At 52.2% G+C, this 13,490-nt stretch overlaps 7 protein-coding genes across 7 annotated transcripts; 3 read left to right on the top strand and 4 right to left on the bottom strand.

The window, feature by feature from the left end:
• Positions 1-1,090: 1,090 nt before the first annotated feature.
• Positions 1,091-2,547, top strand: J4E88_002319 (uncharacterized protein; the record flags this gene model as incomplete). The annotated part of the gene is made up of 3 exons (XM_049395984.1): positions 1,091-1,458; positions 1,523-1,712; positions 1,774-2,547. The coding sequence occupies 3 exons, from the start codon at positions 1,091-1,093 to the stop codon at positions 2,545-2,547; spliced, it is 1,332 nt and encodes a 443-aa protein (XP_049258388.1).
• Positions 2,548-4,205: 1,658 nt separating this feature from the next.
• Positions 4,206-4,869, bottom strand: RPL21A (60S ribosomal protein L21A; the record flags this gene model as incomplete). The annotated part of the gene is made up of 3 exons (XM_049395985.1): positions 4,206-4,552; positions 4,611-4,705; positions 4,829-4,869. The coding sequence occupies 3 exons, from the start codon at positions 4,867-4,869 to the stop codon at positions 4,206-4,208; spliced, it is 483 nt and encodes a 160-aa protein (XP_049258389.1).
• Positions 4,870-5,084: 215 nt separating this feature from the next.
• Positions 5,085-5,868, top strand: RPS9 (40S ribosomal protein S9; the record flags this gene model as incomplete). The annotated part of the gene is made up of 4 exons (XM_049395986.1): positions 5,085-5,152; positions 5,228-5,326; positions 5,402-5,635; positions 5,688-5,868. 4 exons carry the CDS (start codon positions 5,085-5,087, stop codon positions 5,866-5,868), a joined length of 582 nt encoding a protein of 193 aa, XP_049258390.1.
• A 718-nt stretch (positions 5,869-6,586) lies between these two features.
• On the bottom strand, positions 6,587-7,906 carry J4E88_002322 (uncharacterized protein; the record flags this gene model as incomplete). Its single annotated transcript, XM_049395987.1, has 2 exons — positions 6,587-7,393; positions 7,523-7,906. 2 exons carry the CDS (start codon positions 7,904-7,906, stop codon positions 6,587-6,589), a joined length of 1,191 nt encoding a protein of 396 aa, XP_049258391.1.
• Positions 7,907-8,883: 977 nt separating this feature from the next.
• CRP6 (40S ribosomal protein S27) lies at positions 8,884-9,403 on the bottom strand (the record flags this gene model as incomplete). The annotated part of the gene is made up of 4 exons (XM_049395988.1): positions 8,884-8,944; positions 8,999-9,145; positions 9,200-9,237; positions 9,401-9,403. 4 exons carry the CDS (start codon positions 9,401-9,403, stop codon positions 8,884-8,886), a joined length of 249 nt encoding a protein of 82 aa, XP_049258392.1.
• A 1,083-nt stretch (positions 9,404-10,486) lies between these two features.
• Positions 10,487-11,385, top strand: J4E88_002324 (uncharacterized protein; the record flags this gene model as incomplete). Its single annotated transcript, XM_049395989.1, has 2 exons — positions 10,487-10,587; positions 10,791-11,385. The coding sequence occupies 2 exons, from the start codon at positions 10,487-10,489 to the stop codon at positions 11,383-11,385; spliced, it is 696 nt and encodes a 231-aa protein (XP_049258393.1).
• A 595-nt stretch (positions 11,386-11,980) lies between these two features.
• Positions 11,981-12,971, bottom strand: J4E88_002325 (uncharacterized protein; the record flags this gene model as incomplete). Its single annotated transcript, XM_049395990.1, has 8 exons — positions 11,981-12,093; positions 12,143-12,359; positions 12,410-12,531; positions 12,584-12,598; positions 12,649-12,665; positions 12,720-12,737; positions 12,790-12,840; positions 12,922-12,971. 8 exons carry the CDS (start codon positions 12,969-12,971, stop codon positions 11,981-11,983), a joined length of 603 nt encoding a protein of 200 aa, XP_049258394.1.
• Between the last annotated feature and the right edge of the window lie 519 nt (positions 12,972-13,490).

Below are 13,490 nucleotides of genomic sequence, written 5' to 3' on the forward strand. Positions count from 1 at the left end.
GCGGCGCAGTTGGCAGAGGCAAACGCCTCATCAAAGACCAACCATGGCGTTCACGCAACAAATTGCGCAAAACTATGTGAATACGCATCAGCGCGGCGAGACCGCGGATGGCACCGCTTTGTGGCACTGCAAATCTTTGTCGCATTCGGCCTCTTCGCAGGCATCGCTGACCCTGAAGACCATTCGGAGGCAGAACAGGGGCGTGCTCCACGTGGTGGCGGCGCATTGTTGTTGTTCTTTTCCGTCCTTTGCCGCTTGAAACTCACACGCGACAACATTTTGGTATCTGCACAGCGAAGCTTACTCGTCTCTGACAAGGAGCACCCAGCCTGTCTACGCTCAAGCAGTGGAGTCGCCCGGCGGGCCCGAGTACGACATGTCTCTCGAGTCGTCTCCCTGTATCAGAGGGGCACCTGAAGCCAATATTGGGCGTCCGCTCGGCTGGCAATACACTCGCTGATTGACAGGGGACGGAAGCTCCCTGGACGCAATGGCCCATGTCAAACTTACTCTCATCAACCCTGCAACTGTAGCGTGCTGAGAAGCTTAGCGATCGTCTAGGACCCGTCCACGCCGTCCAACATGCCGCGTCTGGGGCACCTGCATTTCCGTTTGGCCCGGTAAAGAAGTCAGTTGGACGATCTCCTTCCTTTCATGTGTTCGGTCCATATCAGGGCACACTGCTCCACCCAGACTAGTTGTTGGCATCTATTGACATTATTTCCTATATCCTTCGCACATGCCCTAGGCTGTGGATCTTTCTCGCGGAGAATACCTTTAGTGTTGACTCCTCCTTTGTGCATACAACAAAGCCAAGCCACATCCCACCTGACCTACTTAACCTATCTGACCGTTCGACAGCGTCCTGTCACACAGTAGCCTGCTTATTGGTGCTCGACAAATCTTGGGGCGGTCACTGGATCTTACAGAGCACGAGACCGAAATTGCTTCGTTGCAGGCGCGATTCGACGATTTGTTGCTTGCCGGCCATGGTCTCTTGATGAGCTGAGAACAGAACTACGTCCGATCATCTTATCGGGCCGCTTCAACTCGCATACGACGATCTGTTGCAACCATGGCGCCCTACGACATGGCCATTATAACCTCTGCCCTGGAAGGCCGTTCTATCAACAAGCCGTACGACCCAACCTTGGACAGCATGGATCCGCTCAAGCCCGTGTACAAGGCGGGGCTCATTCCCCTTGGCATACTCGCCATGATGAGTTTATTATCAGTTACGGCCTTGCTCGGATTCATCACTCAACGAATGATATCGTGGCGGAGACACTACAGACAATATGTCGGATACAACCAATACGTTATCCTCATCTACAACCTCTTAATCGCAGATCTGCAACAATCAATCGCCTTCTCGATATCCTTCCATTGGCTCCGACTAAACAAGATCGCGGCACCCACTGGCGCATGTTTCCTGCAGGCCTGGTTCCTGCAAATTGGGTAAGCATTATCCCCATCCGATATGTCTGTGATATAGACACTGACTCTGTATACCCGTGTTCAGAGATGTCGCGAGCGGTTTCTTCGTCCTCGCAATCGCGATACACACCTGGTTGGGCGTGGTCAAGGGATACAAAATGCCATACTTTTGGTTTGTGGTGTCAATCCTCTCGATTTGGGCCTTTGCATTGTTTCTCACGGTGCTTGGACCGGCGCTCTACCAGGAGCGATACTTCGCTCGTGCTGCAGGATGGGTAAGCCTATCCCTCTCCGACTTCCGTGTACCCAGGAACTATTTGGACTGACTATCAGTAGTGCTGGGTTTCCCACAACTACCAAGAAGAAAGGCTTTGGCTACACTACTTGTGGATCTTCATCGTAGAGTTCGGAACAATCATCATCTACGCCCATGTCTTCTTCCACCTCCGCGGTCGCATCCGGAGCATCATCGCGAACGATACTAGCAAGCTCACGCGCGCGACCAAGTTCATGGTCATGTACCCTTTCGTATACGTCCTCCTCACATTGCCCATAGCGGTGGGTCGCATGGTAGCGATGACCGGTCATCAAATGCCAGAACTCTTCTACGTCGTGGCTGGCTCGCTTCTCACATCGTGCGGCTGGATCGATGCGCTCTTGTACACCTTGACACGGCGGGTTCTAGTCTCCGGAGACTTGAGCACAGGGCACTACAACAGAACTGTCACTGCGACCCTCACGAACGCAGCACGACCAGGCGACGACAATCATTACGGCCTACATTCCATGAGCAACAAAGAACCCCTCACATCCACTGCCCGCACCGTCACCATAGTAGGTGGCAGCAACAGGCTGTCACGAATAGTGGACCACCGCCGCGGGCGCAGTTACACAACGCGGTCACGACTCGAAGACACGCTACACGAGGACGATAGTCCAACACGAGCAGGATCACAAGATTCGATAATCAAAAACACGCCCACAGGGCACGGCATCAGTATTGTCACCGAAACAAGTGTGCAGGTGGAGACTACTGACGACAAAGAGTTCGAAGCAGGAAGGCCACGGTCGAAAGACTGGAATGATGAATACAGTCGAAGGCCGTCATGAGACGGGTATACTTTCACCCTTGGCCTGGTCCTCCTCCAAGTGACCACGCCCGTTGCTCGCAGAAACAACTGCACTACACACCGACCCCGTTGTCCCTACCTTGACTCGATACTACTTGTACACTATCGTTTGTTCAGCACGAAAAGCGTAGGCGTTGGACTGGCGCGACTTCCTGTTTCCTTTGTTTCCAAGCTATGTTGCACTACACTGTCTACCAAGAGGTAGCATTGAGATACCCGAATACAAAACAACTACAATTTCAAACGTACACTGTCCGATTCTAGTCTACCACACCACGATGTGTTAGTGTATTAGCATCATATAAAAGCGCAGTACTGTATAGAACAATACATATCGTCCCCCATGTTCTACCACCTAGTGTTCACGCGAAAGTACATACGCATACATTCGGAGTAAAAATGTGACCGGTCAATCCAACATCCGTTCCACGTTTCACGTTATCGAAAGTAGTAACCTTGCGAAGTTCTTAGTAGACACTCGGAGTGCGGTGCGAGGCTCCTCGCGAAACCTTACGCCTAGTGTAATCCCGACGAACGACGGAGTGCTCGCCGAATTCCAGGACAGCGTTACGCTAAGCAGTACCGAGGTCCAGATCGATTGATTTTTTTCGTATCGTTCGTATCACGGGCGAGTTCCTTGTGTTGCACGAAATGAACGCCGACTTGAAGAGTGGCCACTCCATCCAAGGGAAAAGATGCACATTTACCTACAGCCAGTAGCAGCAGTGAATGACCCGGAAGTCTACATTGCATTCGGAATTTGCTCTTTTTCGTCTCAGCACTAAAGTATTCGACAGACCTCTTTTCAGTTTCGCCCTTGATCGGGGTGAGGAAGAGTGTGTCTTGGGAAGTGTTTGCAGTGGTCCGGGTTGTCATCCCGACAAAACAAAGGGTACCTAGATATTATGTCAAGCGAGCGAGAGAAAGCATACTGATCGCTTACCTTACATGACACGTACCATCTATCGCCTAGACGTACAGGGTTAAGCTATGCTGGTACGTGTGGTTCATGTTGGCGATCGCGATGGCTGAAAGTCTGACAGTATGCTGCTTGATAACATGTCGTATGTAGATGAGGCGAGACTAGAGTAATATGTCATAGCGCGCTTCTAGCACTCAGTGAGGATGGCAATGGCAGGCGTTGGCTATAGAAGTAAGCTTTCATAAAGACAATGTTGGGAACATAGTAAGAAACTAAACGGGTGTACCGCAGTCTACATTCCTACCAGACAGAGCGTTCATAAAACTGCTGAGGCAATGTAGACCTGTTCGTTATTCTTAACTGACGTTACCCCCCATGTGCATAGATGCACGCCCAAGTCGTTCCGTGAAGGGTTTGGTCTCGACTGAAGACTGCAGATGGTAGAAGTTGATGGAGCGACTCGTGCGGCGATTACGGTAGGACTTCACACTTCAACACAAGAAACTGCATGTACTGGGATTGGAGGATGATGTTTATTGGCGTGAGGGGTCACTCAAAGCCATTTTGGCACACCACTGTATCTGCACCATGATATCGCCGGTTTCCATGCGTAAGAAAGTGCAGAAGGAGAATAATCGAGAAGTCCGAGAAACCACGCCGTTGACCATCCGTATCCCATTTTGCCAGCCAATCCACCCGGAGCCACCTCTCCACGTCTAGATGTAGGTCTCGTAAGGTACGGGTGTGATGTTCTCCGGCTTCTGCTCCTTGAGGGAGACAATGTGCTCGGCGCGGGGCTGTGCGGGCTGGCGCTTCATCTGTTGGGGCTCGCCAGTCTCCTTGGCCTTTTGTTGCTTGGCGAAGTTGAGCTTGACGCGCTTGAGGAAGTCCTCTCGTGAACGAGAGTGGCGGACGTGCTCGATGCGGACGTTGATGCGCTTCTCCATGTATCGGTTGCCGACTTGCTTCTGGAGGATGACACCGACGGCGGACTTGGTGACGTTGTAGACGATACCGGTCTTGCCGTGGTAGACCTTGTAGGGCATACCCTTCTGGACGGCACCTGTTTCGCATAAGTCCTCCGCTTCAACCGCTTTCGCTGTGGATCTGGGGTTTCGTACCGTTGGCTACGACATCGACGATATCACCGACCTTGTACTGCTTGAGGTAGGTCGAGAGCGGGATCATTCCCTTTTTCTTGAAGTCGCGAGAGAAACTGTCGCAGCGTCAGCAATCGTCCGAATGAATGAATAGAGTGCGCCTTTGGTTCAGACTGCGGTCTGGTACTGCGGTCTGGTCCTTCGGTCGCATGGGGAGAGTCGCAATCATTCCAACTTACGCATAGCGCGTACCCGCGCGGAGACCGGCTGCGTGACCCATTGTGTGTTTGAAGTTGGGCTGGTGGTTAGTAGCTGAGCTGTTGTTGATGGCGGAGTGCTTGAATTTGGCAGAAACGAGGCAGTGTGCGGTGGTCCGCGCATTCGACCAATCGGGTGCTCTTGGCAAAGACCCACATGCGCTCTCGCTACGCAAACACCGAATATTGACCATCTTTTTGTCGTTCTCTATCGCAGACTCAACCATCGACAACCACAATGGCGCCTCCCCGATCCTACTCCAAGACGTACAGCGTCCCCCGTCGTCCTTTCGAGTCCGCTCGTCTGTATGTGCAACCCCATGGCCACTGAGCGAGAGCGTGCTCCGCTTATGTCTGGGACACAAGTTAATGTTGGGTTAGGGATACTGAGCTCAAGCTCGTCGGCGAGTATGGTCTCCGCAACAAGCGCGAGGTCTGGCGTGTCCAGTTGACTCTGTCCAAGATCCGTCGTGCCGCTCGGTGAGTGCTCATTGTTCTCGTCTGCGCGCAATTGATGCGCAGTCTGCGAGATGCGAAGTTGCTAACATTTCGCAGTTCGCTTCTTACTCTTGACGAGAAGGACCCCAAGCGTCTCTTCGAGGGTAACGCTCTCATTCGCCGTCTCGTGCGTGTCGGTGTCCTTGACGAGTCCCGCATGAAGCTCGATTACGTCTTGGCCCTTAAGATTGAGGACTTCTTGGAGCGCCGTCTCCAGACCTGCGTCTACAAGCTCGGCCTCGCCAAGTCCATCCACCACGCTCGTGTCCTGATCCGCCAGCGCCACATCCGGTATGCATCCGCCCGCATTCGCTCAAGAAGCGCGCGACTAACAGTATCACAGTGTCGGCAAGCAGATCGTCAACGTCCCCTCCTTCATGGTCCGCCTCGACTCCCAGAAGCACATCGACTTCGCTCTGACCTCGCCATTCGGTGGCGGCCGCCCTGGCCGTGTCAGGAGGAAGAAGGCCAAGGCCGCCGAGAAGGGTGGTGACGAGGACGCCGGCGAGGAGGACGAGGAGTAGACTTGACGCCAAAAGGAATGATTCATGGACGACAGGCGTTAGGCACGATGGGATGAATCTCTTTGATAGTCATCCTGTCCTGGAAAGCACTATATCCCTTGTGGGTCTCGGCTGGTGGATGATCTACATATACTTCACGTAGACACTGCCCAAAAATTTTCAACTGCCATCGTCTGTCTTAGTTCACTTACAATGCCCGTGAGAATGTAAATGATGTTTGTCCACGTACGGTTTATAGGATCTTACAACACCCTGCAGCCTACATTGATGCTACGTCTTGTCACTTGCTTGTTGTTGCCCTAGTGTAGGCTGCAGGCCTACTCAGTTCTTTCTTGTATAAGGTGACAATCTCACCTCATTCATGGAAAAGTTCGGACACTGTGGAGCCTACATCAAGATAAAAACATGCAAAGTAGGTGGCCTGACGTTGATGTAGGCTCCCGACCTGTTTAGTTTTTTTCTTGTATGAGGTGGTCTGACTGACGCTCTTGCAACGAGGTCTGCCCTATGGCTGAGTCGTTGGCAAACTCCAAGCTGCATAACGTTTGATCAGCTCGCTGCACTTTGCATTAAACTATTGATGAGCCTAATACCTCCCATATCTTGACCCTACCACATGCACACATTGCAACTCAAGCAATCGACAAGCGTCAATACTTTCTCACAACACCGGCTTTCGATCACTATATCTCGATATGCTCTTCCCTACTGCATAATACTAGTACTCAGAATCATCGGTATACAACCGCGTCTGCGGGCTAGGTCTCTTCCCCTCCAACGACAGCCCAGCCGCAACCCTCTCCTCGCCCACCTTGGCCCTTGCCTCCTGCATAATCCACAACCCAGAACTAGTTCCCAGCCGTGTCGCACCAGCCTCCAGCATCTTGACTGCCGTGTCCAAGTCCCTGACCCCACCACTCGCCTTGACCTCCATCTTCTTCTTGCCTATTTTGGCCGATGCGAGGTACTCCGCCGCGGCCACCATAAGCTGCACGTTGGGCAGGTTAGCGCCCGGTCCGTTGAAGCCAGTGGATGTCTTGATGAAGTCGAAGCTAGCAGCAGCGGCAAGATGAGATGCAGCGAGGATCTGCGCGGAGTTCAATTGCGAAGTTTCGAGGATGAGTTTGAGTGTTGTGGGGGCAGGGCAGAGGCTTCGTATGCTAGCCAGTTCTCTGTAAATGGCGCTGTAGTCTGGGATCTCGTCTGAGTCTTCCTCGCTAAAGTCGCTGGCGTTGCTGCTTCCAGCATTCTTGGCCGTGTTGGCAGCGGTGATGCTGTCGATTGCTGAGTCACGAGCACGCTCTAACGGTGGAGAAACCGGTCGGTTGTGCTTGGTGAGGAGGGAGTAGTTGAGGACGACATCGAGTTCCCTCGCGCCTGCTGCTACGGCGGCACGTGCTTCTCGCAGCTTGTAGTAAGTGTCTTGGGTTCCTTCGTGGAAGCCTACAACGCAGGCTACAAGCACGTCGGTGCCTTTGAGGTTGGAGACACAGCGTTGGACATAGTTCAGGCGAACACAGACAGACTGAGAATCTTGTCAGCTTGGGTTTTTCTCGGGAGCGGTGAGATGTAGCACGTGTCCCAGCTCCAAACTCTAAGGGTGCGACTGTGCCTCATGCGGAAGAAACACCACCAGAACTGCAGAAGCACATACCTTGAAGTTTTCTGTCCTTGCCTCGCCGCACAGCCCATCGATCATCTTCGTCGTCGCGTCCAACTTGAGTACCGTGTGATCCACCGTTTTAGCCAACTGCTTCAGCGCTTCCTCTCCATTCCTCATCCGCGGGCCCTCGTAAACCTTCCTCGCCCTCTCTCCACTTTCCACCTCTTTCAACACATTCTTAATCGTCTGATCAATTTGCGTTTTCCATTCCTGGTTCGTAAAACGATCCGTCATTATGTCGATGGGGTTCGATTTGTCGTCGCAGAGATCCGGGTTGGCGGCGAGGAAACCGCGGATCAAAACTTCGGATTCCGTCAGAGGGATGGGGTGGGGGTTGGTTGGAGCTCCCGCGCCTGGTGTGGATGAGGTGGACATTTTGAACGACGCGCTTGCAAATGTTTGTTTATTGATCTTGTGATTGTCCACTGATCTATTTTAGTGGCTGTCGAACCGTGAGCCGCGGATGCGCGAGCGAACGAGAGGGCGAGTGGAAGTATTGACGATGACGTGGGGTGGCTTGTTCTCGACTCGTGTCCAATCGTTAATTGAAATAAGCACTTTAGGCGAACGGTTATGCAGCGGCGTTGCCTCCAGGTCTTTGAGATAAAGGTGGCTGTATCGACGCCTATTATGTAGGAATCTTGAAGTTGGCGGAGGTCGGCGTTTTGCTCGTCATGTGGCTGCTTGTAGGGAAGGTGCTATGAACTGGGTAGGGATCTCGGCCATGCTTCCCCACTTGGAGAGCAGAATCATTCTGCCAAGAATGATGTCCTTCTTTTCTAGGTAAGAAGCACATCTCTTTGCGATACTAGTAGGTTGTGACCGTTTCCATTCCACGCGGGGTGGTACAGTACCCGTATACAACCTGGTGTTCGGCGTAGACGGAACTTGATCAAGTCAGTGTACACCACATAAACATAAAACCGGCGTATGCATGTTATTCACAAGACAATGTTGGATCACTTCTTTGTATGCGAAACGAGTGTGAGGAATTGACGCTTGATTTACAAAGGACCGCTAGCATGCGTAGGTATCCTCGATTGCAAGCCGGTCCTCACCTCGGACGACTGATCCAAAGGCTCTGAAATGCTATCTCTCCTCCCACATGCATGTACATGAAAGCTGAAAGACCATGCCGAACAAAAGGAAATAGATTCGAGGAAAAGGGTGGTCCATCAGCGCTGAGATATCCGGAACTCCCGTTTTTGTGACTTTTGCATTGACTCGAGTCGAAAGATCCCTCTTCTATCCTGCGGTCGAGTCGATCGGCGCCAATGAGATCTACACCCCTAAGCCATGATAGTCGTCATCGTAACCCATCAATCCCCGCTGTCATCACATCGACGAATCGTCTACTTCCTTCGGAAAGAGCAGCCCTCGGTCAACCGCGCCTTGCCACCAGTTGGCTGGCACCTGTGAATGCGTTAGCCCATGCCCTGTACCCATATCCATTTGTCCCAAACTTACAGGACCTGCGAGCAGCCCTGGCAGACGACGACTGTGTTGGCGTGCGAGAAGACGGTGGTGATGGTGAAGCATCCGGGGCACTTGACGTCCATGAAGAAGGAGCGGGGAGCGGGCACGAGGGTCTTGAGCTTGTGCTTGCGGGCCTCACTACACGCTTGTTAGTCGCAGGTCGGGGGCGAAAGGGCGGGAATGTATGCGTACGCGGCCGGGGAGGGGTTGAGGAGGTCAACTGCGAGAACCTAGGATGCTGTTAGTCCAAAGTCCTCATTGAGATAAATTTTGCGCAGGGCGAGGCGGCAAGAGGTTGCGAATTGAAGATGCTGTGGCAAACTCCGGGCGTCTCGTGTGCCTGCTCAGAATCCTCTCGCGCGGCCGTCCAGACCCTCGGGAACTCGAACTCACCATTGTGACGATTTATGGAGAGTCTTTTGGTTTGGTTGATTGTCGTTGATGGCTTGTCGATGATTCGGGCGCGAAAGTCACGTAGTAGAAGGGGGGGTTGCTGGTTGACAAAATCGACCATTGTGCACCAAGCGAGCTGCGCTAGTGGATCTTGGCGGCCCGTGCTGCGAATTCCACAGGATCTCTTCCCCGGATCAACATAGTTTCACAATGCTTTGCAACATTCTAGTCTTTTTCCTAACGCTGTTGTTCTTTGACTGCAATACGGAACGTTTGTGTTGTTGTGCTGCGTGTTGTCCAGTCTATGACGAAAGCTCGCTCCAGAGCGGCAAGATGCCCACGTGAACTAAACATGAGCAGACCGCCACTAGGGGTGGCTACATTTCGTGATGCTTCATACAAAGAGTATATAAGAGTAGGTGTATACATTGCCATCGAGGCTATCTACTTGTTAAGATCAATACTATGTATGCTGCAAACTGCGACACATATTCAAGCCACCCGTGTACTCTTGGCCGCTCGTCCTTAAGTATAGTGAAGCAGCTAATTGCTGACAAGCCCTTTGTTCGGGACCTTTTCAGTTTACAACGTTGAAATGAAGTGAACAGTTGCAACTGGACTGCATGCAGCTACACCACACTCATTGCTTCACCTCTGATTGCACAGCAAAGTGCATCTCCAAAACTAGAAGTAAACGAACATGTCCCAATCGGGCCGATTCGCAGGTATGATGCATCCAAGCACACGACACGAGTGAGCTTCCCAAGGCAAAAGTTCGGGAGAGCTCTGACTGGTCAGAAGTCGTGCCGCCGAATCTGTGGAGCACTCTGCCTTGACCGGGGATGTGAGAACAGCAATCGCAGACTCTCTGTGTGGTCATTTGGTCTAGCTGAACTCGACTGAGCGGTAAAGTGCGAGGTATTGCCCCATTGCATCTGGGGTGACTTCCCTTTTACCCCACTTAGCGTCATTTCCAAGCTCGTCGTACATCGTATAGACTGCAACTGCATATAAGTACGAGGAGGAAACAACAAAGAGTGAAAGAATAAACAATTCATCCAACTCACCCGCGATTTGTGTCTAAATATGGCTGCACAGCAGAAGAACACGCAAGAGATAGAGAAGGCGAAGAAGCTCAACCATGTGCCCTGGGATGAGGAGTACGAGAAGATGATCTCGGGTATGCTGTATGTATACATATTCTACTGTCCGCGATGAATTCAAACTACCTCACTGCCTTCTCTTCCAGAAATGAACATACACACTATTGAAAGGGAAACCCAGATACCGTGAAGCCTACATCAACGCCAGATGTTCCTCTATCTAGCATTATCTTCATGTAGACTGCAGGCAAATGTTTTCATACCGTAGGATGCTGACACAACCCCAGCTACAACGCCTTCACCCCGTCCCTAAACGCCGCCCGCTTCAAAGCCCGCGCTTTCGCCCACAAATACAACACATGGTTCCCCGACCCCGCCACAACCGACGAAAGCAAGGGTTTCGACATACTCGCCGCAGAACGCCTGAAGATGCTCAAACAGATCATCGGCCATGTGGCTGACGATGAGATCTTCATTGAGCCCCCTTTCAACATCGACTACGGCTGCAACATTTCCCTAGGCAAACGTTTCTACGCAAACTTCAACCTGACTATTCTGGATTGCTCGCTTGTTACCATAGGGAACCGGTGCATGTTCGGGCCTAATGTGTCGATTTTTGCCGCGACGCATGAGATCGAGGTGCAGTCGCGACGGGACAATATCGAGTATGGAAAGCCGGTTGTGATTGGTGATGACTGCTGGATTGGGGGGAATGTGGTTATCCTACCTGGAGTTACGATTGGCAGGGGAGTCACAGTAGGGGCTATGAGCGTGGTGGCAAAGGATGTTCCGGATTTCTGTGTCGTCATGGGACAGCCAGCGAAGGTGGTTAAGAAGGTGGCGGAAATTCCGGCGGAGGAGGGCGATGTTATGGCTTCTTAGAAACTTGAGATTCGATAAAGGGAGTACATCTTTCAACGGGCACAGCATCACTTAGGTTCCACAATAGCATGATGTGAAGAGCGTGAGCTGATGATTGTGTTCTATCCAAAGTGACATCCAACTCGCCCTGAAAGTGCAGTTAACTCGGCTCATCTATTCGAAAAGCTCTCGCTACCGGGAGCGTAAACGCACGTAGACCCCGCCAAACCAAAGAAAGAAGTGAAGAAAGTCAGCGCCGAAGCTGGACTGGAGCAAACATGTACAATAAAAGTATAAAAGCGTTGAAGCGTATAAAAGGGATCGAGGGGAAGGTTTATGCAGGGAGCACTACTCGCCAATGCGCGTCCTGAGTATGCGTCCTATCCAACCGGACTTGGACCAGCACCAAACAGTTTGCCACCTTTTCCTGAGAAGCATAGAACTAGCAATGGATGAAGATACGAAGGATGTTAACGATGCGAATATGAAGGCGGTGGTGCGATCACGAGAAGTGTGGGATGGTGCGCGTCTATCCAGAGATGAAGTAGCGTTCGATTTGGCCGAGTAGTCTGAGGTGGAATGCGGTCGGAATCAATGGCGGGAGTGTTGTGTTGGTCTAGAGGATTGTGCAACCGCCGCTCTTGTCTTTGCTGGTCTTGACTTGCAGAGCGACGCGGGCGGCTTCAGTAAACGCTTCGTTCACACCTCTATTCTTCATAGCGGAACATTCTACACCCGTTAGACATCTGCCATGGTTCCGAGACGTGGCTTAGCTTACCCAGGTACCGCAGTGCCTTGATCTTCTCCGCTACGCGCAGACCCTCGTTGTAGTCGATGCATGGCTTCTCAGGTTGCTGGTCGTCGGCGTCGTCGTCCTCCTTCTTCCGCAGGTCACACTTGAGTGCCACTAGAACGAGCTTAACGCCGGGGCAGTTCTCTGCTATTTCGCCGACCCATTTCGTTTCTACGTTCTCGAGCGAGTCCGGTGAGTCGACCTGTGCCGTGTGAGTTGCGAGTTGAACAGCATAATGTCGGATGAGCGTACCGAAAAGCAGAGCATGATCGCGTGCGTGTCATCGTAGCTCAATGATCGTAGCCTATCAAATTCCTCTTGCCCGGCGGTGTCCCATAAGCTGAGCTCAACGTGTGTGTTGTCGATGTAGATGTCTGTCGCACCGTGTCAATCGTGTTTGTAGAACTTGCAGATAGGCGCACAAACCGTGTACATAGTTCTCTGTAGTAATTGTTAGCGACACGAATAGATAGTGTGAGGCGCGCCCTTACCGAATACTGTGGGCTCGCTGAGAGGGCTTCATTAGCCTCATTCGTATCTCAATACCAGGTACAATACTCACTATACTGTTGGAAAGTAGCTACCACAAAGTCAGCAAACTGCGGAGATGGCAGGATAGCGATGTTACATACCCTCTTGTGAAGACATTAAGTAATGAGGTCTTGCCGCATGCACCGTCACCGCTGGAAGTACGTTAGCTTGTTCTGTCGCATCACGCCTCGGTCGCCCAAACAAAGAGGCATCCCCGCATATAGCAGACGTACAGAAGCACCAGCTTGCGCTGCACAGACTTTGTTCCACCGCACATGGGCATCGTGAAGGTCGGAAGGAGAGTCGGCGATCGGGTCGTGTCGTCGGGTCAGGGACGAGAGGCGCGCGCGCGTTGGTGCAACAAAGGACGACGGTCGCGGTCGTGGCAGCGGATGTGGTGAGGACGAGAGCGAGAGTCGCACTGGAGACTGGTAACGGATGATGATAAGGATGTGTGAGGTAAGAGGGAAGCCGGGGGGGATCCAGATGCTGGGCTGGAGATGCAAGCGATGGATGGATGGAGTTGAAGATCCACACGTCGCTAAGACTAAGCCCGAAAGGTCGATTGGCACTGCTCACCTCCGCGACCACTCCACGGCTTTGACGCTATCCATTTAGCAAGCACCACGGACGCGGGGCGATGTGTTTGCCGGCTGAGCCAAACAATTATTCGCCCAAAGTCATCTTAGAGAGCTGTCAAACTTGTTAGTGTTCCTGGGGAAACGGCCGCGAGCAAGTGCCAGCGACAGAACCTCGGTGCACAGGCAGCAAGGAAGAATTGATCGATGAGACTAACATGACG

This window comes from Alternaria novae-zelandiae, assembly GCF_023758075.1.
Source record: "Alternaria novae-zelandiae strain BMP 2774 chromosome Unknown scaffold_3, whole genome shotgun sequence".
Lineage (NCBI taxonomy): Eukaryota > Fungi > Ascomycota > Dothideomycetes > Pleosporales > Pleosporaceae > Alternaria > Alternaria novae-zelandiae.